The 25,761-nt window shown below is 43.5% G+C and overlaps 1 protein-coding gene across 3 annotated transcripts in view; it reads right to left on the bottom strand.

Annotated features, from left to right (window-relative positions):
• Nucleotides 1-25,545, bottom strand: part of CPAMD8 (C3 and PZP like alpha-2-macroglobulin domain containing 8) — a 39,782-nt gene extending 14,237 nt beyond the window's left edge. For 2 of the 3 annotated variants that reach the window (XM_052699942.1, XM_052699944.1), the window contains exons 1-30: nt 25,334-25,545; nt 23,291-23,442; nt 22,852-22,874; nt 22,006-22,171; nt 21,832-21,884; nt 21,367-21,384; nt 20,351-20,405; nt 20,092-20,205; nt 19,263-19,347; nt 18,898-19,006; nt 18,199-18,426; nt 17,862-18,032; nt 17,366-17,494; nt 15,279-15,468; nt 14,662-14,834; nt 14,406-14,555; nt 14,127-14,288; nt 12,901-13,043; nt 11,929-11,994; nt 9,239-9,470; nt 8,625-8,778; nt 7,881-8,023; nt 7,363-7,414; nt 6,381-6,679; nt 5,749-5,974; nt 5,062-5,238; nt 3,561-3,642; nt 1,951-2,107; nt 1,614-1,688; nt 350-515 (exon numbers count right to left, since the gene is read on the bottom strand). In XM_052699942.1, coding sequence (XP_052555902.1) covers nt 350-515; nt 1,614-1,688; nt 1,951-2,107; nt 3,561-3,642; nt 5,062-5,238; nt 5,749-5,974; nt 6,381-6,679; nt 7,363-7,414; nt 7,881-8,023; nt 8,625-8,778; nt 9,239-9,470; nt 11,929-11,994; nt 12,901-13,043; nt 14,127-14,288; nt 14,406-14,555; nt 14,662-14,834; nt 15,279-15,468; nt 17,366-17,494; nt 17,862-18,032; nt 18,199-18,426; nt 18,898-19,006; nt 19,263-19,347; nt 20,092-20,205; nt 20,351-20,405; nt 21,367-21,384; nt 21,832-21,884; nt 22,006-22,171; nt 22,852-22,874; nt 23,291-23,442; nt 25,334-25,416 — 4,033 coding nt within the window. In that variant the 5' untranslated portion in view covers nt 25,417-25,545. The remainder of the gene's footprint in view (nt 1-349; nt 516-1,613; nt 1,689-1,950; nt 2,108-3,560; nt 3,643-5,061; nt 5,239-5,748; nt 5,975-6,380; nt 6,680-7,362; nt 7,415-7,880; nt 8,024-8,624; nt 8,779-9,238; nt 9,471-11,928; nt 11,995-12,900; nt 13,044-14,126; nt 14,289-14,405; nt 14,556-14,661; nt 14,835-15,278; nt 15,469-17,365; nt 17,495-17,861; nt 18,033-18,198; nt 18,427-18,897; nt 19,007-19,262; nt 19,348-20,091; nt 20,206-20,350; nt 20,406-21,366; nt 21,385-21,831; nt 21,885-22,005; nt 22,172-22,851; nt 22,875-23,290; nt 23,443-25,333) is intronic. The other variant, XM_052699943.1, reaches the window with a different exon arrangement.
• Nucleotides 25,546-25,761: the final 216 nt, after the last annotated feature.

Raw genomic sequence — 25,761 nt, 5'->3', positions numbered from 1 at the left:
ATGAGATCATTTTCAAATATTACATCAAAATACACCATGAGGAGGCACGATGATTAGACAAGCTCTGACATACTGACCAGAAAGCTACTGCAGAGCTTCCAGTGCATTTGCCTTCCTTCAACATTTGTTGCAGGCACAGAAATAAGGCGCTCAGCCCTCTCCCAAAATGAACGCAGACAACTCTTTCCTTACAGTGTTAAACTGTGCTGTGAAGAGGACCTTCATCTCACAGACTCTCTCCTCTCCAGCAGCTCAAACACACCATTTGAGTTGCAAGGCCCGCTTGTTTATTCCTGCAATGGAGTTGCCAAGTTAAGAACTTGCCACGCTGGCCCCAGGTGCACAGTACCTTGTGTGATTGCCATGCTGTTCATCTTCCTCAGCACCACAGCAGCAGAAGGACTGTGCAGCAGTGTCAGGGCATATGCAGTCAAGGCAGTGGTGTAAGGGTCTTCTGCTGAGTGCAAGTTGGCCTCTAAGAAGTGTTTTGCTTTGTCAACAGCAGATCTCTCTTCCTGTAATTAGAGGAAAGAGCCCACACGTTACCAACCTCTCTAGCCCTGTTAACCCCAACAGGCAGCTAAGCACAACACAGTGACTTGCTGACACCCCTGCAGTGCAATGGAGAAGAGTTGGAAAGGAATAAGTGAGAAAACTCATGGACTATCAGGGGTTAAGATATGAACAGCATAACAGGTAAAGCAGGGTCTGCATGCAAAAATAAAGCAGAAAAAGGAATTCATTCACTCCTTCCCATCAGTGGACAGAGTTGGAATCACTGCTTTTCTCAGGACTTTGCACCCATGAAGAAACAAGTAGGAAACACAGCTCGTAGAATGACACCAACACTTTCCTTAAGAAAAGCCACACATCACATACTGAACAACAGGAGCAAATAGCATAGCACAAATCATCTACGCCCATCCTGAGATGAATTTATTCTCCTTAAAGCTGAAAATAGATGTCATGTTGCTGCAGGGCAGTGGATGAACAGAGCAGCACGAGCTCTTTGCTGTACGTCTGATGGCGTTCCTGACACTCTGGTGCGTCTAGCAGGCGCCAGAGGATAATAAAGGCCAAGGTTCCCAGGGGTCCCTGCAGCCAACAAACATGTTTTATTAACTCCCTCAATGACCTCACCATGCAGGAACGTAGCTCTGATAATTTATAGAAACAATTTAATTGGACTTGATGTAATTTGGTTTCCTTTGATTTCCCTGTGGCACTAACCTTCCCCTCCTCATTTCCTAGCTAAGATCATTAGCAACACTTGCAAATCTCCTCTAGGAAAGCCATTAGCCCTACAGAAACTGCACTTCCAGCAAATAAAAGTGCTGGGGCTGTCCTATGCACAGCAGCCCCGGGAGAGCATCACATCACTTCTCAGAGGGGGACAGAGCTGTCAGGGAGGCAGAAAATTACTGTGAACACTTCAGAACTTTTATTTTTTTTATTTTTCCCCCACTCAAGGCTTTCAAACAGACTCAGTTACATGAGTGCAATCATTCTAACGAGTAGGGAACCTCAAAAACAGCAACAACAAAATCAAGCTAAAGGCAAGAGTGAGGATTTTTAGGACATGCAGAACAAGAGCTGCTCTCAGTTTCTGTTACCTCAGAAGTTACACCTGTTTCCAAAAGAGATGCAACCACGTAAGCTGTCAGGGAGATCTTACCGTGGATTCCACCCTGGGGGGAAAAGAAGACAAAGTCACTGAGATAAAAAAACTGGAGGAAAGGATGCTGAATAGGCAATAAGTATGGAAGTCAGGAACCCAACGCACTGCTGTAGCTTCCTTCCCAAGCAATAGCCTGGGAGCACACTGAAACTCCTCCTAAGTTACCTTTGCCATTCGAGACCACTATTTATATCAGGCGTAAGGAAACTTCATCCACTGCTGCTTTGGGAGTATCTTTAAAAATGCACCTACTGTTATTTTTCAGTCTTTACCTGAATGTCCTTATTCAGAATCCTGCCCATAGCAGGAAAAGAGCCGTCTTCCTTCTGATGCTGAATGATCCACTCCTTTGCAGCTGTGAGTTCTTTTGGGTCAATGAAAATAAAGCCCCTGGACTGTGCAAAGGACTTGAGGACAAATGCTGTCAGCCTGTAAATACAAAACCCTATCCTCAGTGACCAAACTACCTCAGAATCGTGTACAAATAAAGGGAAAACAACAGCAAAAGCACAAATTATGAAAATCTTGTGGGGAAAAAGCTCAGCATTGTTTAAAAAAGTATGGCATATGAAGGCTCAAAAACTGCTCTATCCACTGAACAAGAGCAGGGTTAAAGGTCAACAAATTACATTGAAAAGCGTGACAGGAAGATACGCCTGTTTTAGTTATGACACTGAAATTCAATTACCCTTTTTAGATGCTTCAATTACCTTCAAGTTATTAAAACCTTAAAGTTAAAAGCTGCTGCCTTTACAGATATTTACAAAGGAGAAAGATGAATAAGTTTTCCAATTTTGTTACTGTCTTAATTTGGAAAAAAAAAAAAAAAAAAGAAAAGAAAAAAGTCCAGAGCCACTATTGAAATGTAAGGCTCTGCTAGACTTCATACAGAATCAAGACTTCAGAAGGCAATAGAATTGTTTTTGGAATTCTAAACCTCTGACACGCAACTAGAACAAACTCTGGCCAGCTTTGGGAGATTGAATCATTCGTTTTATAGGGCCCTGAGGAATGGGAGGGTAGAAGACATGCTGCCTGGCAAAGGATTTTTTGAGTGTTAAGTAATTCTGTGTCACTGTGTTTTACATCGGGGGAATGGGAGATGCCAGATCTGAGATAAAAGTTCACTATCTTAAAAACAGCGAGGCAACGGCCCCATAGAAGTAGTATTTCCCCTCTGATGAGTTCACAGAGAGAATCAGTTTAAAGCAAAATGAGAGTAGATGGAGAAGCCAAAAGGCAGCATAAACTAACGAATGGAATCTACAAGATGTGAAACACTGCCTTAAGGAGGGCCATGGTTCCTTAAGGAGGGCATCAGTGAGATGAGCTTATTCCCCAGGATCACGATCTCTGGTTCTCATTTCATTCCACTTTGGAGGACCCTGTACTTCCCATTCTCAGGGCACAAATTTATACCATTCCATTTCACACGCAAGGGGATACAAAGCACTTAAAGATTGCTCTGTTTGTTTTCTACGCTGGCAGAAATCTCCACTGCTTCCAGAGAAAAGCAAGCTTTCTATACGTGCTTCAGGTGAAGCCCCGTTTTTCCTGATGGAATTAGGTGCTTGAAGTGCCTCAGGTATTGCTACTCCAATTCCTGTAGAGCAAACACGAGCACCTAAAGCACAGACAGTGGCAGATAAGACCATCTGAACTTCCAGTGAGTCTTGAAGCAATTACAGCACACCTACTCATGTAGCACGAGCATCCAGCAGCACTTCAACAGTAAGCCTACAGTCACGGAGCATTATTTCTGTTCCACACTATGTGACACCACGATGGAAGCTGGAAAACGACTCTTTTTTTCTTTGCCAATGGTGTGTTTTCCCATTTAGCAAACACTGAGTTTCCTAACCCCATTTAAATAGCAGCTCACCACATGCTCCCCGAGGAATCCCTCTCGCCAAACGCGCTGTATGAGCCATCCTGCCTCTTGTAGGTCAGCTGGCGCTGGTAGCCTGCAAGTTGAGAAAGGATTGTGGGAGTCCAAAATCCTCACACGGAGCAAAGCAAGCATTTAAAGTGAATGAAGATTCGGACCATCTGGCTCTACTGCAAGGGATTCTGCTGCCCGAGGCAACTTCTTGTTCTGCTGCGTTTGACAGCGCAGTGCATTCAGGAATCTGTGCAGGCAAACATCTACTACAAGACTACAGGCATCTCTGGGACACAAATGAATGAACCATTATTTCTCCAGCTCTTAATCTCTTGCTAAGCAAGAGATCCATCGACAGTAGAACTTCAAGTTTCTGAAACGCTATATATTAAAAAATAAATTCTGGCTTTAGTAAGTCACAAAAGACCTCCAGAGTGAGCAAAGAGACTCATCTCAACTTTGGACTTGACAGGGCTCCAATAAGCACAGGGGTTTAAATCTCTTAAGGACTTTTTCTGTAAGGGCTGATTAACAGGCAGAGCTTGGAGCCAAAAACCTGGAAAGTTTGCAGATTCATGAAAAGAAACAGAACCAAATGATAATGAAAAGGAAAAAATGACTAGTAAAAAAATTCCCTATGTGTTACTACTATCAGCAAACATAACGCATCACAAACAAAACAGCTGGAGGAAGCAGCTCCACTCTTTTGCTGCTGAAAACAATAAATAAATTACAGATTACATTTTATGTTTATATTTTCATAGGAGAACTGCCTAACCCTGTCACCTCTGATTTCATGACATGGCTATTATCTGACTCACACATGAGATAGCTGCCTCCTTGGGTCATTCTTGTTTTCATTAATCATCTCCAAGTTCTTATTGCACCTGAGAATTGCATTTAGTTACAAATGAATTTGCAAGTGACTCTTCCCAAATAAACACTGAGAAAAACAGTCATAAAAAGACAGATTGCTATGAGCTGCTTAGAGAGAAAGGACAGGCCACCAACAAGGACAGAAAAGCATCTTCATCACATGCCTCTAGGATAACTGCTCTGCATGCAAGCTTAAACTGTGCACTTGTTACCAAGGAGACACTGATAAACTGGCAAAGTTCAGAGAAGAGCTCTGATGTTGTGATTAAAGGGCTGGAAAGACAATTCAGGAAGACGACAAAAAGAACTAAATATGTACATTGACTACATTTAGATTTCTGTCACTTTCTGAAATTTGTAAACACAGAAACAAGTTACCCAAATATACACGTGCTAAAAAGCAGAAAACCCACAAACAAGTGTATAAATGAGGAGTAACCGAAGGGAAAGGCAGCTATGTATCAGGGGAAAACATCTGGCCATCAAAATCTATTAACCCGAGAGACTGTCCTGCAAAAAATGATGACTCCTCATCACTTGAGACGCCCTCCTTTAGTAAGAGCAAAACTCCTTTCTGACTTACAAGCCTTTTCTCCTTCCACAAACTGTAAATTTAACGGTTTACCTTGAACAAGATAATCAGTAGCTTCACTTTCCACCTCTTGACTGAGTTGCTTGGTTTTCTGCAGATATTTCAGGACAAAAACATTAGGAGCAAAGTGGATCATGTTCTGCTCTCCACATCCAAATGGTAATCGCAGAAGATTGTCCAAGTTGTTTAATGTAGGACCCATCACATCTCCTGGTTAAAGAAGAGGAGATAGGTTCAAAACCAAGGAATCATGCTCCGCTTCTTTTTATGTCACGTGATGAAGCAGAATTAAACACTACACTAATTTCTACTGGCTACACAGTCAGCTAAATTGTAGAATAAAAGGGAACTCCTTAAATGTTCAGCCTTATATCTTCAAGCTTTTGCTGGAATAAAGAAGAAATGTCAGAGCTGTGACTAATTGACTAGTTTAGAATGCAGTTAGTACAATATGTGATTATGACAATGAAATGAATACTATGAATTACAACAGACAAGTCATCTGCAAAGTCCTTAGAGAGTATCTGCTTTAACTGCCATCATCTCAAACACGGTTCAATCAAGTGATTGATAATTAAGCAGCATTTATCTTTATAAACTGCCTAAGACTACTTTATCCTGTCCATATTACTCAAATATTGGTCAGAAGCAAGTAACAGATGGAAGTATCTCCTTGTATTTGATAATTAATACCCAAGGATACCTCCTCACAATTGATACCTATTATTGAAGCTGTAGCTCTTTCTGATCCTGGAATTATGTTGTGGGGAACTCCAAGAGTAAATGCTTCATTGTGATTTTCATCAGTCTCTTCTTTCCTCCAAATTTTAAACTCTCCTATTGACCCCCAGCCTGTGGAAAAGCCAATGTACTTCACCTCGAACTGCTTGGGGACTGTCCACTCCACAATAATAGATTCATTTAGCACCCGAGTACCATGGCCAACCTGAAAGGAACAAGAAGTCATGCAGTTCCAACAACCCATGCATGTGAAATCAGCCTGTTATCTGTCCTTGGATGCAGTAACCTATGTGTGCAGCACAGCATACTGTAAGCAGACCAGTATCTTCCTCTTTCCCACTCACAAAAAAAAAGAATACAGGAAAGTTTAATGAGAAGTACATAGACTTGACCTCCAAGCAGATTTAGCACTGAGAACATTGAAGACAAAAGGTCCTGAGGGCATAATGTGGTAAGCAAACGTGTTCAGGTCCAAACAGCCTGAGAGAGACTTAACACAGAAAAAGGAAGAAGGCAGCAACATAACTAATGAAACTCTGCCACATGTATGCTCCAAATCCTCTTATAGAAGCAAGGGACCCCACAGACTGTTACACAGAGGAATTCAGTACCTGAATAATTCCATTTTTCCAGCTGATCCAGAAGCTGCGGAATTCATCCCAGGACAGGATACCAGCTGTGTCTCTGCTGACCACTGGCTCACCCATTTTGCTGATGGAAATCCACGTTTTAGTATTTTGGTGCCCACCAATAACAATTTCTGTCATCTCTGCCATGTCATGGGGACCAGAGGACAGTGCCACATGAGCATCGTTGTGTGCCTTCACTGCGATGTCGAAATGTGTCATCTGGGCAGGCTTCTGCATGTATTGGTACTCATATTTGTTAGGTGTAGAAATGTGAATTTTCTCTAGTCAGAAAAAAACGGGATGTTTACGCATTAGAGTTCACCTTCCATACTTAAAACAAAAAATTCCACCAATTTAATCCACAGCTAACTGCTAAAATTTAAACAAACAAACCTATCCCAAGTATGCATTCCTTCTCCCCCCACTTCTTTCAAAACTATAAAAACGTATGTTGATGTTCCTTCCCATCCTCTACTCCTTTCCAATATAGAAGATCCTTCAATTGCAACTGCTCTGGTGGACCCCTCGTGAAGCACTCAAGAGATTTTTCAGTTCTAATCAAGCAGTCAAAAGCATCTCTGTTAGCCAGAGGAGCTCTGTTTGAGCTATCCAAATCTCCAGTAGAAAGAACGCACTGATTCCAGAGCTGGACTTTGAAACATCAACTGAAAATAGACTACAGCCACAGCTTCTGTCCACAGTGCTGAATACTCAAACTGTTTCATGAAGTAAAGGAATTTAATTGCCATTTCCAGAAGTTACTTGGGCAGTTAGAGCAAATTCGTAATTAGCCAGCCAGGTAAGAAGGGCTCCATTCAAAAAGCTCCTTCTACACAACGCAACTCATAAATCAGACACAGAAATAAAGATTCCCCTCCCCACTCCAGCGGGATGAAGCCACATCTTCCTATTTACAACTCAATCAAACGCACTTGGGATTACCTCATTTAAATCACAAGCTTACCATTTGGGCAGAAGAACACACTGTAGGTGTACTCTCTTGACAGCCCCTCTGGCTACATAAAGACAGAAATTCATATGTAACATTAGCTGTCACTGCTAACCCGAGCTCAGTATTCAGCTTTACTTACAAAACACAAACAATATTCTGATGCTGTACAGTGTTTTACATCCTGTAGAGAAAAGGTGTCACACCACGTGCTGCTAGCTACAGATACACCAACCTCCACCAGTGAACCTCACAGCACATTTCTCAGACTAACAGAGCAATCAAACCCAGTACAATTTCTATCCTTTTATATTCAAGCAGTAATGGAAATTCATCAGCACGAACTCAGAACCAAAGGGGCCCCTCTTGTATCACAAACATTGATGATTCCCAATCATATAAGCATGCCATAAATCCGATGGTTCTCACAGATCAATTCACATACATCACCTAAACACTTTCACGATTTGCCCAAACACACATTGTGGGTGTGTTTTTTTTCCTGAGTTATTACAAACATGTATTTTTCCTACCTCAATAACAACACTACTGCGAACATAATCCACTCCAACTGGGGTCCTTTTGTCCACATAATTGTCCTCTGAGTGCTTGCCATTCTTTAAGGTCTGCATCCCATTCTGACAGCAATTAGTTCCACCATAAGCAAAAGCTTTTGCTAAGAAACAGAAGGGAAAAGCAGCAGAGATTTCAAGACAAATTCCCTGATCCACAGGAATCCAAAGCGTTTATCTAAACTAATTAGATGCAGTTGACTAACAACTCATCAAATGCTTTTAATTACACCTTTTATGTCATTTTATTACTTAAATGCCTGGATGGTCACATCCAGAATTGGGCAATATTTTAACAGTCGCAGGGAATACAGGAACTCCTCCCTCGTTCCCTGAGCTGCAGTTTTTGCTATTGACAATTATTTTCTTGGAAGGTGTACAGAATTTCTTGTTATTCTCTTATTTAAAAATTTACTCCAATCTTTTCAGGAAGATGTAACAGATCACAACTATACACAGTGAGATACCACACAACAGGAAAATTAACCAGGGAATCTGCTGAATTTTGCTGGTATGGACCCTACAGCACATTGCAGTTACAGATCAGTTTGTAAGAAACAAACACGACTAGAAAGCTAAGCTGGCAGCAAGTGAAATAATAGCTCTACTTTGGGGCACTGGAGGAAGAAAACATTTCTTCTGAAAGAAGAAGAAACATTTGTGAAACTCCTTGAAGGAACAAGCTGTTTTTTATCTCTGTACTACCAGTGATGTTGCTCAGTCCAAGCTCGCTGAAGGACAAAACAACAGAGGTGGGTTTAGCTTCCCCGGGGGCAACGCACTTCTTTCTTGTCAGATGGTGCTTCCCAGGATGCCCAACAAACTTTATGCCTTTCGGAACAGAAATCTTCACGTGTACCTGCAAAAATTTACGAGGGTCATTTATGGTGGATTTCATCTGTGAAACTTCACCTGCAGTTCAGAATGATTCCACGAGAACCAAGCAGATAAAGCACTGCAGAAAACACCTCTGGAGGGAGTGCTTCTTGAAAGGGGTTCTTTCGAAGCAAACTATTTCTAGTCAGCAGCTTTCTGACTGTGAAGGAAATGCAGTGGCTCAGAGTGATCTTTCTCATCCTCTTCCCTACATTTTTCAATATTTGCATTTCTGAAGCATCACAAAACCACCACAGTTGTTTCAAGGTAGAAGTAAATAAAGCAGTGATTTTATTAGCACTGAAGAAGCAGTACTTCTATCTTCAAAGCACTCATTCTGAGCTTATCATTCTGTTATCCTTATACACTGTCTACAGCTCAGAGATGGTTGACCATAACCCACAATTTACTGACTTAGCAACAGGAACGAAGAGGACCATTACCTCTACGCAGACAGATAAGTAATTGTAGACAGTCAATGGGATTTTGGTCTGTTCTCCTCGGATGACGTGGTATGGCAACGTGAAATCGATGAAGAAAGGCTTAAAGGTCTTCAGCTCTGTTTGATTGGCAATGCCCAACCCCTCCTCCTCAGAAAGGCCCACAGCTTCGGTTATCCACGTAGTGATGGAATCTGGCACTTCCACGTGCAGCTCTGCTTCTCCTGATGTATCACTGCCAAAGAGAACAGGGAAGAAAATGGGTTAATCAGCTTAACGAAGTGCATTAGAATGATGCTAAAGCACACAGAGCCAATCATTTTGGGTATTTCCCTCCATATCCAAGAGTACAGCTTCACATCAGTACCTGCTTTGAGCAGCATCTTATAAAGGGCTCGATTTCTTCCTGCTAAGTGGCAAGATTTTGGATAACTATAAGCATTTATAAGGAGAACAGCAAGCAGTGGCTTCTGCAGAGCACAGTAACATGGACGCTTACTGGATTAAAAGCTGTAGAAGAATTTGTACCCTCACTAGAGGGACACTTTCCTTACAGGGAAACGCACTGAAAAAAAACCCACAACAGAATCCTAGCTAAAAACAGTTCAACAATAAGTTATATTATTCTGTATATATTTGTATATATTATATTTGATATGATTAAATAAAAGCAGTTTTTGTTGGAATCCACTGTTCTTCTATACACTGCCACATTAAAGACTGCACTTGAACATAAGGCTAAAGTAGAACTTTCCCACACCTGAGGTTCAGCAATGGCCTGTGCATGAGGGCATGTTTTGATCGGGAGTATTTTGGTTGGTTGCCTTTTAGAATGCCTGACTGACAGAATTTCCAAGAGTGTCATTTTCTTCAAGAGAGCTTTGATACCAATTACCGAAGATTTATATTCTGACTATTCAGCCCTGCTGTGCATCCATAGGGTATCACAAACTGCTATATTCCTCCACGCTTCATAATAATAGAAATTCAATTTTGTTTTGTAGACATCGCGATTTCCCTCCTGCAAAGGAGGTCTGTCATTGCCTGGAACAGAAAACGTTTCATCTAAAGCAAGAACAAAAGCTGCTTCATGGCTCAGCTGGCAGGATGATTGGTGCAGTTATGAGTACACCCTAAGGTTGTTTTCTCTCAAGCCGTTGTTTATTTCTCTGAGCTTGATACACTTGCTGCTAGCTTCATCATCTTTTGGAGCAACATCCATCTTAGTTGGCACAGAAAGCAAGAAAGCAGGTTCTTCAGAATTAACTTTACAGCATAACACACTGCTCTTCAGTGCTGCAATACCTGCTGAGCCACATCCAGAACAAACTGAAGAGTTGTGCCTTTGCTGCTTTTTAGCTCAGAAGTCCATTCAAATGTCAGGCACCAGTGAGGCATCTCGACTTCCACCACCCAAACGACTCTTTGTAATTTTCAGTCAGCCTAAGCTGCTGTTATAACTCAGTGAACAGGCAGTGCATCACACACTGCTCTGCGGATGGATACTATAATAGAAAAAAGTGTAATTTCCTCAATATTTAGGTTGTCACTAACTGGAGCTCAGTAGTCAGCACTTGCAACAAACTTCAGCCTTGCAGAATAAGCATAAGGGTGTCCTACCTCCAGGGCTGGCAGCACTCCAGCCTGTTTAACCGGACAATTTGTTGCAGCTGATGTTCCTTCCACTGGGATTTCAGCCCACAACCAGCATTAACATTATTTTCACACATGAGGGCACTTACTCTTCTGGGCGGGGGGCCAAAGCACACACACATTTCCAGCCATTCGACCCTCCAGCCAGGCTCTAAGGATTGTTAGAATTGGTTTGGGAAGTCGATGTGAGGCTTTGTTTTTGGGGGATTTTTTTTTTTCATATTATAATTATAAATGGTAGAAGGAAAAAAAAAAAATAAAGTCTTCCTGCTCAAAGGAGGGGAAAGCAAGCGATGCTCTGCTCAGTTGCTTCCAGTGAAATGAAGTAGAGAAAAATGCAACTTTTTATTCCACGCTCTCCTACTCATAATTAACTGCCCCAGCTTGCTGAGGCCCAAAGAGGCACTTCTGGAATTCTTTGTGTATTTCTACAAAGCATATTTCATGCTCAATTGAGCAGATTTGAATACACTTGCTGCAAGTTCTTGTCAAATTTAATTTATAAACACTTATTGAGAGTGAAGTTTACTTGCAAACCTGTAGAAGTTTTTCAACGACTGCTTCAAATGATCCTAGATGTGTTGTTTCTAGTAAAGATCATTATCTGCTATTCATTTTAATTCCAGTTGTGGAAACCAAGATTTGTCAGGTAATAAATTAAGATTAGAGGGAGATGAAAGAGAAAACAGGGACTCAGTGCAATTTGGGAAGCAGTTGGTACAGAACATCCAGTGGTGCATGAACAGCACTCACAGAAGCATCTTTCTGCCTCCACCTCCATGTGCACATCACTTCGAGACCATTTTATCACTACAGCACTGCAACTGATGCTAGAACAGACGTGGAAAACAACGCCAGCACTTGCAACAGTGAAGGAGACGTTTCTGGATTACTGTTATGAAGAAAGATTACTGATTAAAGCACTAATGATGAAAAACATGAAAATCAAAACAACGCTGTAGCTCCAGCGTGCTTTGAAGAACACTGCTTGAATAGGACAGAACCCACTGGGTGTAACTAAAGCAATTTCCCATTAGTACCTGACGTTGAGGCAGTGCCATATCCATGTCTCTGGAAAGAAGGTTCTTTTTCTCCTCTCTGCTCTGCTGGAACAAGAAATAAACCTTTGGCAATAAACTCTTTTCAGCAGACAGTTTGGACATCAGGTGGTTGAGTTGGTGTTATCAGCCCAGCGCAGCTCAGGTGATCAAACCAAACTCTATCTAGCACAGAATAATGTCAAAGTGAAGGGTTATAATTCATCTCACAAATCACAGAGCCTTCCCAACTCATTGTGTGCACACACTTAACAGTCCGGGGGTACAAATAATCTAAAAAAAAAAAAGTTTTTAATGTGTATAAGTCCAAATTCTTTCACCAAGCAAAACCAAAGGAAATATCTACAGTACACGACCTCCCACAATGTCATCACAGAGCCTTACTAAAATCAATTACTGCAACTCACTACCTCACATTCCCCTCTCCTTCTCCCACTTGCAATTACCTTGATCTCTAATATTTTCACGATTTGTTCTGGTTTTTTGGAAGTGATGTTTCATTACCTTTTTATTTTTAACCAATCTCCAAAACTCACCCCACTTAAAATGAAACCATCAGTTGGTCTGAAATAGAAAGGGAAGGCACATCCTCACTTTGCAGCATTACTTGCAGCACTTCATGGCCTTTTCCTCATGTCCTCTATGTGCCTCATGTTCTCTATTTTGACCACCACCTGAGTAGGGAGCATCTCTGCAAAGTCAGGGCTAGCATGCACACACTGACAAGCAGCAACTAATTCACAGGAAACAAATCAAAGAATTTCAAATGGTCCTTTCAAAGAACATTACTTGGCCTTCTTCCAGGATTAATTTAAGCTCAGTACAAAAATGAAGTGCTGTCAGCTGTGAACTTCATTAGATCCATCGAGACCACTGAAGGTTGGTTCCCAACCACTTGGTCTCAATGGAGACATTTCCTTGGAGGGGTGGGGAAAATAAATAAATGAAAGTTACCTCTGTGCCATTTTAGAACGCATTGTAGCCACCAATGTCCCAGTGTGAGGCTGAAAAGCTGGGACAGCCTCGTCTGTGTACATGCCTCCATTCTGCCTGTGGTTTAAGCTGACTGTATCTGTCATTACGACCAAGCCGGTTTCCTAGGTAATAAAAATGAAGGCAATAAAGAAGAAAGAGAAAAAAAGAATCAAGTACCAATGAGAACTGGGTACCAATAAGAACTTCTCTGAGTAGAATCCCTCCAACCTTATTCTGACATTTATGAGTAAAGTTCAATTGAAATGTGAGGATTTTCTCAAGACTTTGTAGAAAATTAAAATGACCATTAATGTAAAAATATTTATAGGCAGAGGTTTTTATGAGAAAGCTCTTGTTTGCTTGAAAAATGCATTTCACCAATATCTAACACTACTGGGAACGTGTTTAACTGTCAGGTAACTACAGGTGAAAAATTATTCCACATATTTCTCCCCTGGAATATTACATTACGGCTTTTTACCCTTCCTCAAAGTTTCCAGAGTGTTCTGCTGCAGTCAGCAGGCATCTCGTGTCAGACATCCCCAGCTCTGCTCCACCAGAAATGCCAAGCAAAATGGAAACTGCCCGCACAGCTTCACAGGAAGAGCACAGAATTCACTCTGTCTGCCAGTTCTGTCCCCTAAATGCACTTATTCATAAGAGACAGCAGCTCCCAGACTCCAAAGGCACCACGGGCTTTGTTCTCTCGCACACACACTCAACTATTATGAATCAGGTACACGCAGTGTGCACACAAGCTACAAACACGTGGCTCTTTTCCCAATAGTTTCTGCCTCTCAGCAAGAGAAAAAAACAAAACAAAACAAAAAACACATCAGAACAAAAACCTCAACAGATCATGGAGTGGAGAAGGAGCAACGGCTCCTGCAGCAGAAGGTATTAAATAAGGAGTTGAGCTCATGATTATGAGATGGAGAATATGTGGGAGATTGGGGGTTTTAGAGAATATAATAAAACAATTCAGCTAAATATGCAGAAAGGATGAAAGGAAGGGAAAGACAAGGGATCATTACTATTAGCAGTTGCACAGATAAAAAATGGAAAGAGCCTAAAAGATTAAACACGCAACGTTGTTTCTCTAGCCCAGTCTATCTCTAGGAGCGGTCAGTATGCGAAGCCCACATAAAGAACATAAAAAATCCAGCAACAAGACACTCCAGAGAATTGAGGCTGATGCTTCCTACTGTAAAGGCGAAGCGAGCATCCTTGGTGACATCCCAGTGCCACGGAAAGACAGAAGATCTACGGCGTCGACGTGAGGACATGCCTGGCCACCAGAAGTGCCCTTCCTCCTTTGGGGCTCCAAAGGCATCGGATACATCGTACTCTGCCAGCTCCTTGAAAACCTGCATGGCACAAGGGAAGAGAGCACCCTTCTTAAGCAGGGAGGCTGCTCACTAAAGGCACAGTGCAGACACTGGCATTAAGAGAGAAAGACAGCAGTGCCTTCAGCTTCATTTTACCTGACTGGCTGTCAGCTGAAAACCTGTCTTCAGCAAGTAAACGCTCTTATCCACAGTGGCAATGCAAACACAGCTTGACTTTGCAGCACTGACCTTGATGTTCACAACATCACCAGGTCTGGTCTCATTGGCTGAAAGAGTCACTGCAACCTAGGAATTTAACATTAAACTCATCATCTTGGCTTGTGTTCAGCAGAAGAAAACCAGGAGCAATGAGCCGCTGTCCCCTCCTCTCCGTTAGCTGCACTGCCAATACCTGATTCTCAAAGGTGGGCTTCACGGAGAACTGCAGGCTGTCTGTGACCCCTTCTCCATTCTCCCTGACGTAATACACCAGAAGACGGCCCAAGGGAGCCATGTTGTGAGATACTGAGAAATGGAGGAAGGTCATGCAGACTTCAACCTCTGTCGCAGGGGTATCGGTAGGTGCTAAGACACAAATGGTAGAAATGGCAGTGTTATTCATAAAGCCACCCTCCCCCCACCCTTTCCAAATGATGCAAGGCACAGAACTCCCCACCAAAGACCTGCATTCTTCCCATGCTCCTGCTGCATGAGATCTTTTTGGGCCCTACATCTTTGCCCTTCCTTCCCCTCCCTCTGTCTTATGTAAGACAATAGGCAGTTAGTATTCATAACATGAGTGGTATGGAAAAGATGGATATAGAGTGATTATCCAGTGTTCTTAATAACATAAGGTCAAGGAAACACGTGGTGAAGCTATCAAACAAGTTATCCCCACCTCTCTTGCACAGTTACTCTATGCCTTTTATTAGGGGGCATCCAATTCGGAAAAGCATGCTTAAGGTTTGCAGAACAGTGCATTTTTTTTCCTGGAAATCAGATAGAGCTCGTGTTTCTGACACTAACTACCTGCTCCTGGGAAATGAGTGACATCCATGCTCTTCTCAAAGGGAATCGTGGCTCTTTTGCTCCTCTGCTGAGTGATGTTGCTGGGCTGCAGCCCTGAAAGGACAATGTTACCTCGCGATGCCACTTCATAATGTAGAGTGAAGTTGCAAGGACATGTGGACTTCACTGCAATCCAAGCCTCCTCTCCTACCTGCACTCAGAGACGGAAAAGCAAAAGATCTGGTCTTCTACAAGGCATGCTTTTCATTTATAAAATACAGAAATCCATTTGGGTTTCAGACCAAAGGAGATGCGACCCTCCTAATAAATGTATGCACAGACAGAACACTGCACTAGCACTGTTTGCACGGACTGACTTCCTTCACAGTAAAAGGAGGTCTGTGTTCAGCTCTTCACTGCCTGCAGATCTAGCAAGAGAATGGGCCGGGGGGTTGCATGCATTAATGAAAACAATAAAGGAATCTCTGGAATCCTGAAAGTTAAGCCTTTTGGCACAGAGCAGCTGTCAGAATTGGTTGAATTTTAGACATCCCTTCAGTGGTTTAGCCCAACCCAGAAAGATGTGATGGGGGTGGGAAGAGATGTGTTTGATCATCTTTGCTGTTTAATTGAGATTATATATCGTGACTACTTTCACATGACAAATGCTAATTCAAATAACGAGCACGGCTTGAAACTGGGAATAGATCTGAGGGAAAATGCTTTCAAATTACACAAGTCTTGTTATCAATCTGTCAGGAACTCAAGGAGCTGTCAGACATACAAGCAAACAAGGAAGCAAGCTCCTTTTTCTCCTGGATAAACACATCTGCTGCCCGCAAAGGGCATCAGAGCAGCACAGCGACTTCCTGCACTGAAGCCCCAAACCCAGAGCTACCTGCTTAGTACTGAATACCCTGGAGACAGAAAATCACCCACATGTTGCCAAGCTGCTACTGGGAGAGCATTCTGTCAGGTCAGTAGGAATGATTAAAGCCTGAGTAAAACACAAACTTCTCGATTCTGGGTTATGAAGACTTATGTTATGCAGGATTTCTTCATCAAATGCCATTCCTGATCCTCCTACCACTTAAAGCATAACAAAGCCTGCCTAAGACTAAACTGAACTGTTAAATTTCAATAATGTTTTGAAAAACATCCTTCTTTAACACTAACAGCATAAACCAAGGAGGCAAGGACTTGAATACAAGTAACTAGCAATGGTTAAATGCAATCAGAATGCCACAGAGTCCAAGAAGTACCTCGTGACATTACATATTTGAAGTATTAAGAATTCCCCAGTGGAAATGATGAAACAATCCATTAAAAAATGAATGCAGCTAATTGGAACACCCAGTAAGAGTTGGCAAAGCAGGGAAACAGTTCCCACATCAGCTGGTCATCCAACTCCTAGCTTTCCCACAGAAGAATTAGTTCTAATCAGGTTATAATAAGAACAATGTGTTCAGATTAGTAGCGTATAATCCCCTTTCCATACCTCAGGAAACTTGCAGAAGATTAATTACCCATTAAACTACCATGAAATGCAGTGATAAAAAACGCTCTTATTTAGATACCAGGAGACTGAAACCAACCTGACAGCTCTGCTGATAACAGAGAACTCTGTGCAAGTATTGCCACATTCCACACTGCTTTTCACAGAGCAGCGTGCAGTCCCTCAGGGATGTGCATCTTCCTTGGCACAGAGCAGATCCTAAACAGCTCTCAGTAAACCAGCACGCAATAGAAATCACGGCTGAATCAGATCCTTCCCATTAGACAAAAGTCATCGCAACTTCTATATAGAAGGATATGCTATAAGAATATGCTATTAGAGAGGCTCCTACAAAACTACCCAAGAAAACAAGATTATGGGTAAGTTTGAGAACCCAAAGACTGAACAACCTAACTGGGATTTGAACTGAGAGTTCTAGAGAAACAACATATTAGTAATAGAGCTTCTATGCAGGTACTTCAACCTTTGTAATGGAAGCAACAACAGTCCAGCACCCCAGGAAACTGAAGTGGCTGGAAATATTTAATTAGAGCAAAGTGCAGAAAGCCAAGAAATGCAGCTGTTCCCATAAGGGAGCATGAAGCCAACATACCTGGAAAGGCTTATCTGGTGCCTGGAGCTGGATGTGACACTTGCTGGGTGAGTACCAGCTACTGATGGACAAGTAGTTTGGCAGATACTGATCCCCAGATGGTCTCCCATCAATTGCTGTCACTTTGGTCTTAACAAAAGTGGTATCTGAATGTTATTCATGCACAGAAAGTCTGATTCACACTTTATCCCCATCTCCCATTTTATATTATTTAGCTGCTCATCTCTATTGCTGCCTTCACACAGCAGAAGTATTCTCAAAATATTGGACCATTACTGCTGTATTAAACTGTATTTAGAGAAGTATCTTTTCATAATGGCTATAAACAGCAGTTCCACAGGCAGTAAGAAAAAAAAGCAATCATTTGCTGCACTTAGATCAATAAGCCAAAGGTAAAAGGCATTAATTTCCTGTTTGTAGCAAAGACTCGCAAGTGCAGGTTTGACAAGATTAGTTACATGAAAGCCCACTAATCCCATAAACAGCTTTCACTCACCTCCAGCCAGACATATTGGGCAGCTGTAGGAATGGAAGGGATTTCGAACTCCACGAGGCCATTTCTTGACACCAACTCACTTGTGTAAACATTGTCCTTCGGTGTGAGCTCAGCTTTAATCCGAACAGTGACTCTGTCAGCTGGACTTCCATCAGGGTAAGTGACTTCCACCTACACAACAGTTCATGTATAGAACGCGCTTTATTTTGTTTGCAACTCTGGTCAACGATAGAAACGGCAGGTGGGAAAACACACCAGAAGACGATGCCATATTTTAAGCCAGGTCTGTACAATTTTGCATCAACTACACGTTGGTTATCTCTGTTCTCAATCTTACCTTTCCTTTGTAAGGCAGTCCAGGTTTGAACTGTTTCCTGGTGTCCTTGGAGTACTTGATATCAATCAGCTGTTTCTGAACGGGCGTTGAGTCATCGAACGTGACCTGTTTGCTCCCATCAGAGCTGACCACCGTGGCCCAGATATTGACTGTGCCTCGAAAATGCTCCGGGACATCAGCAGGCATCATGTCTTTCACACACACATCGAAAACAGCAGAGCCATCAATCTACCAAGTGCATCAGGGAATGGAAACACAAGTTTGCATACACGTTCAAAAAGCATCCAGAAGCCAAATCTAAAGCACAGGCATTCAACAGGAATTTGCAGCAGCATTTTTAAAGGTTGTGTAGTGTGGGGGAACTACTGGGGGCAGGGCGAAAGAGGAATAAAAGCAAGAGTTTGTTGGTTTGTTTCTCCTCCCTCATCCATAGTGTGCACCAGCTCTGTCCCCATCTCTCACTCACATTCTCCCTCAGCCCCGTGTGCTCTAAAACAAGATTAACAGTACACCAACAAATTCTCTTTCCCCCAAATTACAGCATATATTGTAAAAGCATGTAATATATATGTATATTTACTATGCTATACCCATTTATTTCTTAGGCTCCCATCAGTGACACAAATTAGAGTCACAGTATTAACTTCAAAGAGTACAGATGAGGCATTTTATTGCAGCTGACTCAATGGTCTCCCTCACCTGGGTGGTCTTGAGGACAGGGTGTCCCACTTCATGCCTGTAATACCCTACACCATTTATAGTCATATTGACAATTAACCTTCCTGTCACTGGTTTTCCAAATGTATATCTGAAATGGAAAGAAGATAATGAATAACTTCCAGCTATTTTCTGTTTCCCTGTGTATATCAAGGCTAGCACCGTGCAACTTGCACATCTAGAAAACAAAAAAAACAGCACAGGTTTTCCAATCTATCATTTTTAGCATGTTTTATGAAGGCTCTTACACTGGAAATCAACTGAAAAGTCTCAGCGGATGAGATCTGAGCTGCAGTGACTGCGCTACAACCTACAGTAATTAAGCCTTAATTGCAGTACTCTCCTACCTGGCGTGGACTGTTCCTTTCTCACACGTTGTAAGGTCACGAATGTAGCGAGGTGGATCAATCAGCAACTCAAATTTTGGTAATACTACAACAAAATGAAATGATAACAGAGTCTTTTTCAAGGAGATGCTGCTGTCCAGGTTCCAGCAATAACATGCACAGCTCTGAGAAGGTCAGATTATGGTCAGATGAGAGCAGCATCGCTAATAGTACTGGGATAGAACATCACTGAGCAGAGAAGGAATCAGTGAGAAGAGCAAACCAAGACTTTGACAAGACCTCAGCAGAACATCCTCAGAGTTTTACTTCTTCCTGAGAAATCTGTGTTCCAGGATTTGAGTCCAAACTTTCCTTCTTAGATAGAATGTAAAGAGGACAACTTGCTTCACAACATATCAGGAAGGAAGGTGCAATATTAGCAGCTGTCAGCGTCTACAAAAGCTTGTGTGATTGGGTCAGAAAGCACAGGTGGTATGCTGGTGGAACAACATCTATCATACAGGGGACTCTGAGACCAAGAAGGGGCAAACAGCTCAGAATTACAAGGAAGGCTCTGGGAAAGGAAGAAAAGCACCGACAGACTGAAAGCATCTCTGAGAGTCTTCCAAAGCTAAATTAAATCCCTATTACATGAATGAGCTGTGCAGTATGACACTCCATTTCAGAGAATCACCAAGGTTGGAAAATGCCTACAAGATCATCCAGTCCAACCACCATCAGTTCCTGATGACGTGTGTGCTATTTCTCAGGTGCTCCATCTTCAGTAAAAACCTCCATTTGTTCCTCTAAATTTGTCTGGGTTACAGTCAAGGCAATCTGGATAACTTACCATATTTCTGAACTTCGAAGGATTTGTTGTACGTGTGCCCCTGCATTTCAGCAAAGATGAGCCACTCTCCAAACACAGGCTGATCAGACAAAGGAAAGCTCATATTCACCATGCCTGAGAAGGGAAACCATGTGTTGTGAACTCTCTATCACTCATTACTCCTTGTATGGGCTTGCTGTAGACAATTCAGCACAAACAGAAGCGAGTGGCATCCAGCAAAGGTAAACAAAGCACCGAGCTAAAATAATCTTGAACTTACCACAACAAAACGGCTTTAAGTTGCTCCACTCTATCATACGAGACCCCCGAGGATCCTGCAGAGGTTTGGGAATGAGAAACATCATAGTGAAAGTGAGCATCATTAATATACCCATCTTAGCTTGCAAAATAAAACATTTACATCAACACACACACACTTCACTGACAGCTCGTTTGTAATTAGCTTTCGTCCAAAAATGTCTTAACTTATTTTACTGTGGGGTGTTTGCTTTCTAAAATTCAGTGCACATTTAAGGACACTGCTTCTAGGCCAACGCACAAGGTAAGCACTGCCAAGGGGCAGATCTTCCACCTGTCTTAAGTCACCTATTCTGCATGGGATGAACAGGTTTCTGAAGATGCTTTCTTTCAATTTATAGAGGGAGCAGTATAACCAACAAGACAATTTTTAGATGACAAAGCCAGATGAAATTAATCCTGCTGTTTTTGTCAGCATAAAATCTGTGACAGAATGCAAACAAAGGAAGAGAGGGAATTCTTCTACTTGCTGACAGCAAAAGAAAACATATGGCTTAAAAAAGACTAGACACAGAAGGAACCTCTCATTCACCTCATAAGGAAGAAGACAGGAGCACCCTTTCCTTGCCATGAATTTCTATTTTCCACTATCATAATGTGTGAGTGCAGAGATGAGATTGGCCCTGCTATACCAGCCCAGCCAGATGAAGGATAGGATTGTGTCTGCATTGAAAAGAAGGGAGAAATTGAGTGGGACTGTTACATTTATAAACCCCAGAGAATCTAGCCAGCTCTTCTCAGGCAGAAAAATGGGAATGAGTTTCTGAAATTGAAGTAGAAAACAAGTATGCGTGATGGCGATTAAGGGAACAAAACAAAACCACCAAGAAGGGTTAGAGAGACAGGAATAGAGACAGTGGCACAGGTTAGAGTTGGGAATGGCCATCATGGACTGGGGAAGTTAGATTTGTTCCTCTCGGGGCTATGGCAACCTTGTGCCTCTACAGAACACATGCTGGATGATCAGCAGATACTCACCACTACATAAGCTTCAATCTGAAAGGGAAGAAAAAAAAAAAGAATGAAAGGCTGTAACGAAACAAGACCACATTCTGCTTCCCAACCCATTGCATGGCACACAAAGGGACAACGTTTACACATCTCTTCTTGGGTTGGCCTCAGAAACAAGAGTTTCATTCAGGCACCTGAGTGGGAAGGCAATGCTTTGTGTATCTGTGCAAAACCTGAACGGAGCACAAGGCTGTAAGAAAATCCTTCCCATAACTGCTTCACTACATTGTACTTAACGGCACCTCAGCAGCAGCGAGACCAAATTAAAACAACAAAGCTGCAAACAAGAAGCAAAGCTCTTGAGAAGCCAAAATAGGCAAATAAACCCGATTCTATTCCCGAATCAGAACGCATCAGAACAAAATCCAGGTGGCCAAGAATTTCAGTGTGAAATAACACAATTCTAGTGCGAAATAAACAGATCCCCCTTACCCTGTCATTGAACGGCCTCAGGTCCGAGGTAACCGTGAACAGATTTATCAGCACTGAAAGAAGGAAAGGAAACACACTGTTCATCACAGCTGGCACTGAACAGAAGATTCCATCTTGAGAGGCACTGCTTGAAAGCAGCCCCGGCATCTGATAAGTTCTCCGAGGCCACTTTACCTTTTTGTTTGGGTTTATAGACAGGCTTATCAGTTTGGATGAAAACCGATGATCCCTTGCTATCAATAGTTACTGTGGTGTAATTGTGAAAAATGTAGCCCTCCTCTGTCACGTGGCGGTTGCCCCACACTTTCAGATGTCCCTGCCCACGAAGCCCCGAAGGCACCTAGAAAACAAGGACACCATAAGGCTGGAACAGAAAAGCTTTTCAGCTTCCCCATGGCATTGGGAATGCAGTCACTACCCTGGAGTACTGGACTCCGGAGTGAGCAAAGAGCATCACCTGCTGCAATGCACTGCATTCGGTGCCACTGCTGATGTCTACTATTACATCTGTCTATATCAAACCTTCTTGCAGTGTGATAAATAGAAGGTCTTTACGTATTTTTAAATAAGTCCAGTCAAGAAGAAGATAAATAAGAATCAAACTCTTTCTGGTAGGATGCAGACACACTGTGCTGTGCCACAGCAACACCCCAGGCCTGTTCCCAAATACCTGCAGCTACTGCAACAGCAGTCAGACTTGTTTCCTTATGGCACTGCATAGAAAGATTCATTCAGATGCAATCAGCTCCTTCAGGAGCCACATACATCCCTGACATTGCAATAAGGGCTGCTACTTCTGTAAAACAGCAGAGTCACAGATTCAGTCGTGGAATTTCTTTAGAGGTGTAAGGCCTTGACAGCTGGATTCTGATGGAATGGACTTGGTTGGGTTCTCCATCATCCTCCTGCAGAGGCTCCAGAATGGGAGCTCAATTTGTGCCTTGAGATCAAGGTCTGTTATGGCTGAAGGTAAATCCCTCGTGTTCCCATTAAAAATATCTTAAGGTAACTGACACTCACCTTCAGTTTGATTGTTCCTTTATCTAAAATGAGAAAGAAAAACTGTGTTAATTCCTTCAGGAAAAGGTACAGTATATTATGCTGTAGAAGGGCCTGGATTTTTGAAACGGGAATCACACAAAGCCAACACTGACAGAATCTCTCCTGATTGCTGAATACTGCCATATTTTCACCTTAGCATATGATGACCACACACATAAGCATCATTCCCCTCAATTTAATTAGCAACTGTCAGCCAGTGTCAAAGAGAAAAAGGTGAGGCAGTTTGGTATCCCATACATAAAACCACATCAGCACAACCACAAGTGGAAACATTCAGCAGCCATCAATGAATTCAACCCCAGTTTGATTCCAGCTACGTTATCACCCAAAGTAATTCATTAAGAGACACTGATGATCCCCCAAAGTAATTTCCAAGCTCAGAACAACAAGAACTCACCCAGAACAGTTCCATGGCCCCGTGACACAGTTTCTCCTTTCACAACCAACTGAATCTGGACCGTTGTCTCCTTGACAGCATTGAAGATGGTCACACTCACAGCTTCCTCAACACCAGACCGGAATACAGAAGGTGCAGCAATCAAATAGCCTCTATACATATAAGAAGCAAGATTGGAAGTGGGAGGTCATTCAGAGTAACAGGAGTGTGATCTCATTCGTACGGCACTGACAGCGCCAACAGAAAGTGAAGGACAGACACAGGTCCCCAGAACCATTTGGGGCCAGGTCTCCAACCTGCAGCAGTCCCAGCCTTACGTCAGTGGCATGAAAGGGGCGCAGATTGCACACAGAAATGAACAGTTCAGTGAGTTACAGAGTTCAACCTTTCATATTCAAAGACATCAGTGTTCTTGTTTACAGAATATAGGACTGTTTATTGCACAGACCTAAATAAATGAAATATACAGTTAACTAATCATAAAGAGACCGAATGTCCTGATCAAGTAATTATACTACCCTACAACTTCCCAACTGCAGGCAAAGAGGAATTACCTCAACAGGCACACAGTGTTGATGCCACCCTAGCAGCCCCATCTATAATACGATCTCTGTGTTTCTGAATGGAATCTGCACCATTCCTCTGTGATGAACAGTGCTGTGACACGAAGTTATGAAGTTAAAGTCACACAGAGTCAGAATTTTTGATGTGTTTGGCTATAAGCAACACATTTATGCTCTCCTCAAGGCATGATGCCTTTGTGTTGGTTCATTTGTCTGGGTTTTGTTGGCTGTTTTCTCCCACCCAAAAGGACTTTTTAAACAAGGCAGCTCCTCGTATGACAGTTTAAGAGCAGTTTCTCAGTCCATGCCTTTCCACAGTGCCGCAGGTCAGGCTGCTTCAGCCCATGATTAATTATCACTCGGGGTGAAGACGATGCTGTTTTACAGCCCCCTCAGTCATCTTCTATCAAATTCCAGCCCCGTGTCTCTCTCTCAGCAGGCCTCATTGCCATGGAGATCCCATTACCCAAAGGAAGTTCAGGTCTCTGCGGCATTCGGGTCACACTGTGTGGGGTATTTATGGACACAAAACCTTCTGGTCGCCAGGTTTGAAAACTCATCAGAGCAACAATAAAAAATTACTACTAAGCCTGCAAGCTCCCACTAAGGAAAACATCACTGATGTATTTAGAGAGGGAAGGAGAGCACATCTGCATCCAGCACGGAATGATCCGATTCAAACTGTCACATCAGCACAGCGCTGCGGTGCCATCTGTGAAGCACATGGATGCACATTGTTCTAAATCGCTGCAGCTCTTCCTGCAGCCCCAGCCTGCTGATACAGCCATGTAAGTCAGCACATAAACGGCATCTGAATACTAAATATTTTATTTGGCAGTTAAACAGTTAAGCTGACAGTGACTGGACAGAGCCCTTAAGCACGTTTGACTGAGGGCTCTGTCAGCTTACACCAGAACTTGGCAGGACAAGAAATACTTTCTAGCAAGCAAGTGAAAATGAGTTCTCCGTGGCACTCGTTTAATGCGGCCATTCACGATGCTGACGAGCCACAACGCACCCGGGATAAAGAACAAAGCAAACCTTCATCAAAGCAAACCCAAACGAGCTGCAACAAAGCGGGGATTCCACTGCTAAAAGCCAAAAAAACCACGCAACTTTCCCCGCAGAGAAACGCTCTGCCGTCGGACGTCCCACAGCGGAGCGCTCCCCAACCTCCGGCAGCGCTACCTTCGGCACGGCCCGGATTCCTGAAATAACTGCTGCCAGATAAAAGCATCGCAGCCTCGCGCCGGAGGAGCTGCACGCAGGTAGCGCTAAGGAAAACTTTCCCCCCCTCCTCTTTGCTGCTTTTGCACCGGCGAGTACAAACGTGCTGGCAGGGAGCGCCGCGGCGCCCCGAGGCTTTGTTACGGCCGCAGCCGCCGCCCGGAGCCCGGAGCCCTGCTTCCCCGCCGCCCGCCGAGACACCGCGGCCGCGTCCCGGTCCGCCCCGATCCTCGCCGCCGGCCCCGGTACTCACAGCCTGCCTCGGGGCTGCGCCGCGCTCAGGCCGCACAGGGTCAGCAGAACCGCCCAGGCGCAGCGGCGCTCCGCTCGGCGCATCCTGCTCCGGGAACGGCTCCACAGCCGCGCCGCTCTCCGCCGCCGGAGCCTTTTGTTCCCGGGGCGCAGCCCTGCTGCTTCCGCGGCCGCCCCGCGCCGGGCTCGGCTCCCCGGTGCCTCTCTGTGGCCGCCGCCCCCGCCGCGTCCCCGCCCCCGGGCCGCCCCCTCCTGGCCCCGGTGCCCGCTCGGCTCCGGCCCCGGCTCTTTGTCTGCGGTTCCCCGCCCGCTCTGACAGCGCCCCGCACCTCCGCCTCTCGGCCCGGCCCAGGTGCGCCGCCACGCGCGGTCCCGGCGGCCGCTCCTCCTCCTCCTCCCACCGAAGCCGTTGCTCCCCTTCTGCCGACC

The sequence above is a fragment of the Tympanuchus pallidicinctus genome, unplaced genomic scaffold, assembly GCF_026119805.1.
Source record: "Tympanuchus pallidicinctus isolate F22 unplaced genomic scaffold, pur_lepc_1.0 scaffold38, whole genome shotgun sequence".
In the NCBI taxonomy this organism is placed as follows: Eukaryota; Metazoa; Chordata; class Aves; order Galliformes; family Phasianidae; genus Tympanuchus; species Tympanuchus pallidicinctus.
The sequence above is the reverse complement of the archived record's forward strand: the minus strand, read 5'-3'. Positions and strand labels throughout refer to the sequence as shown.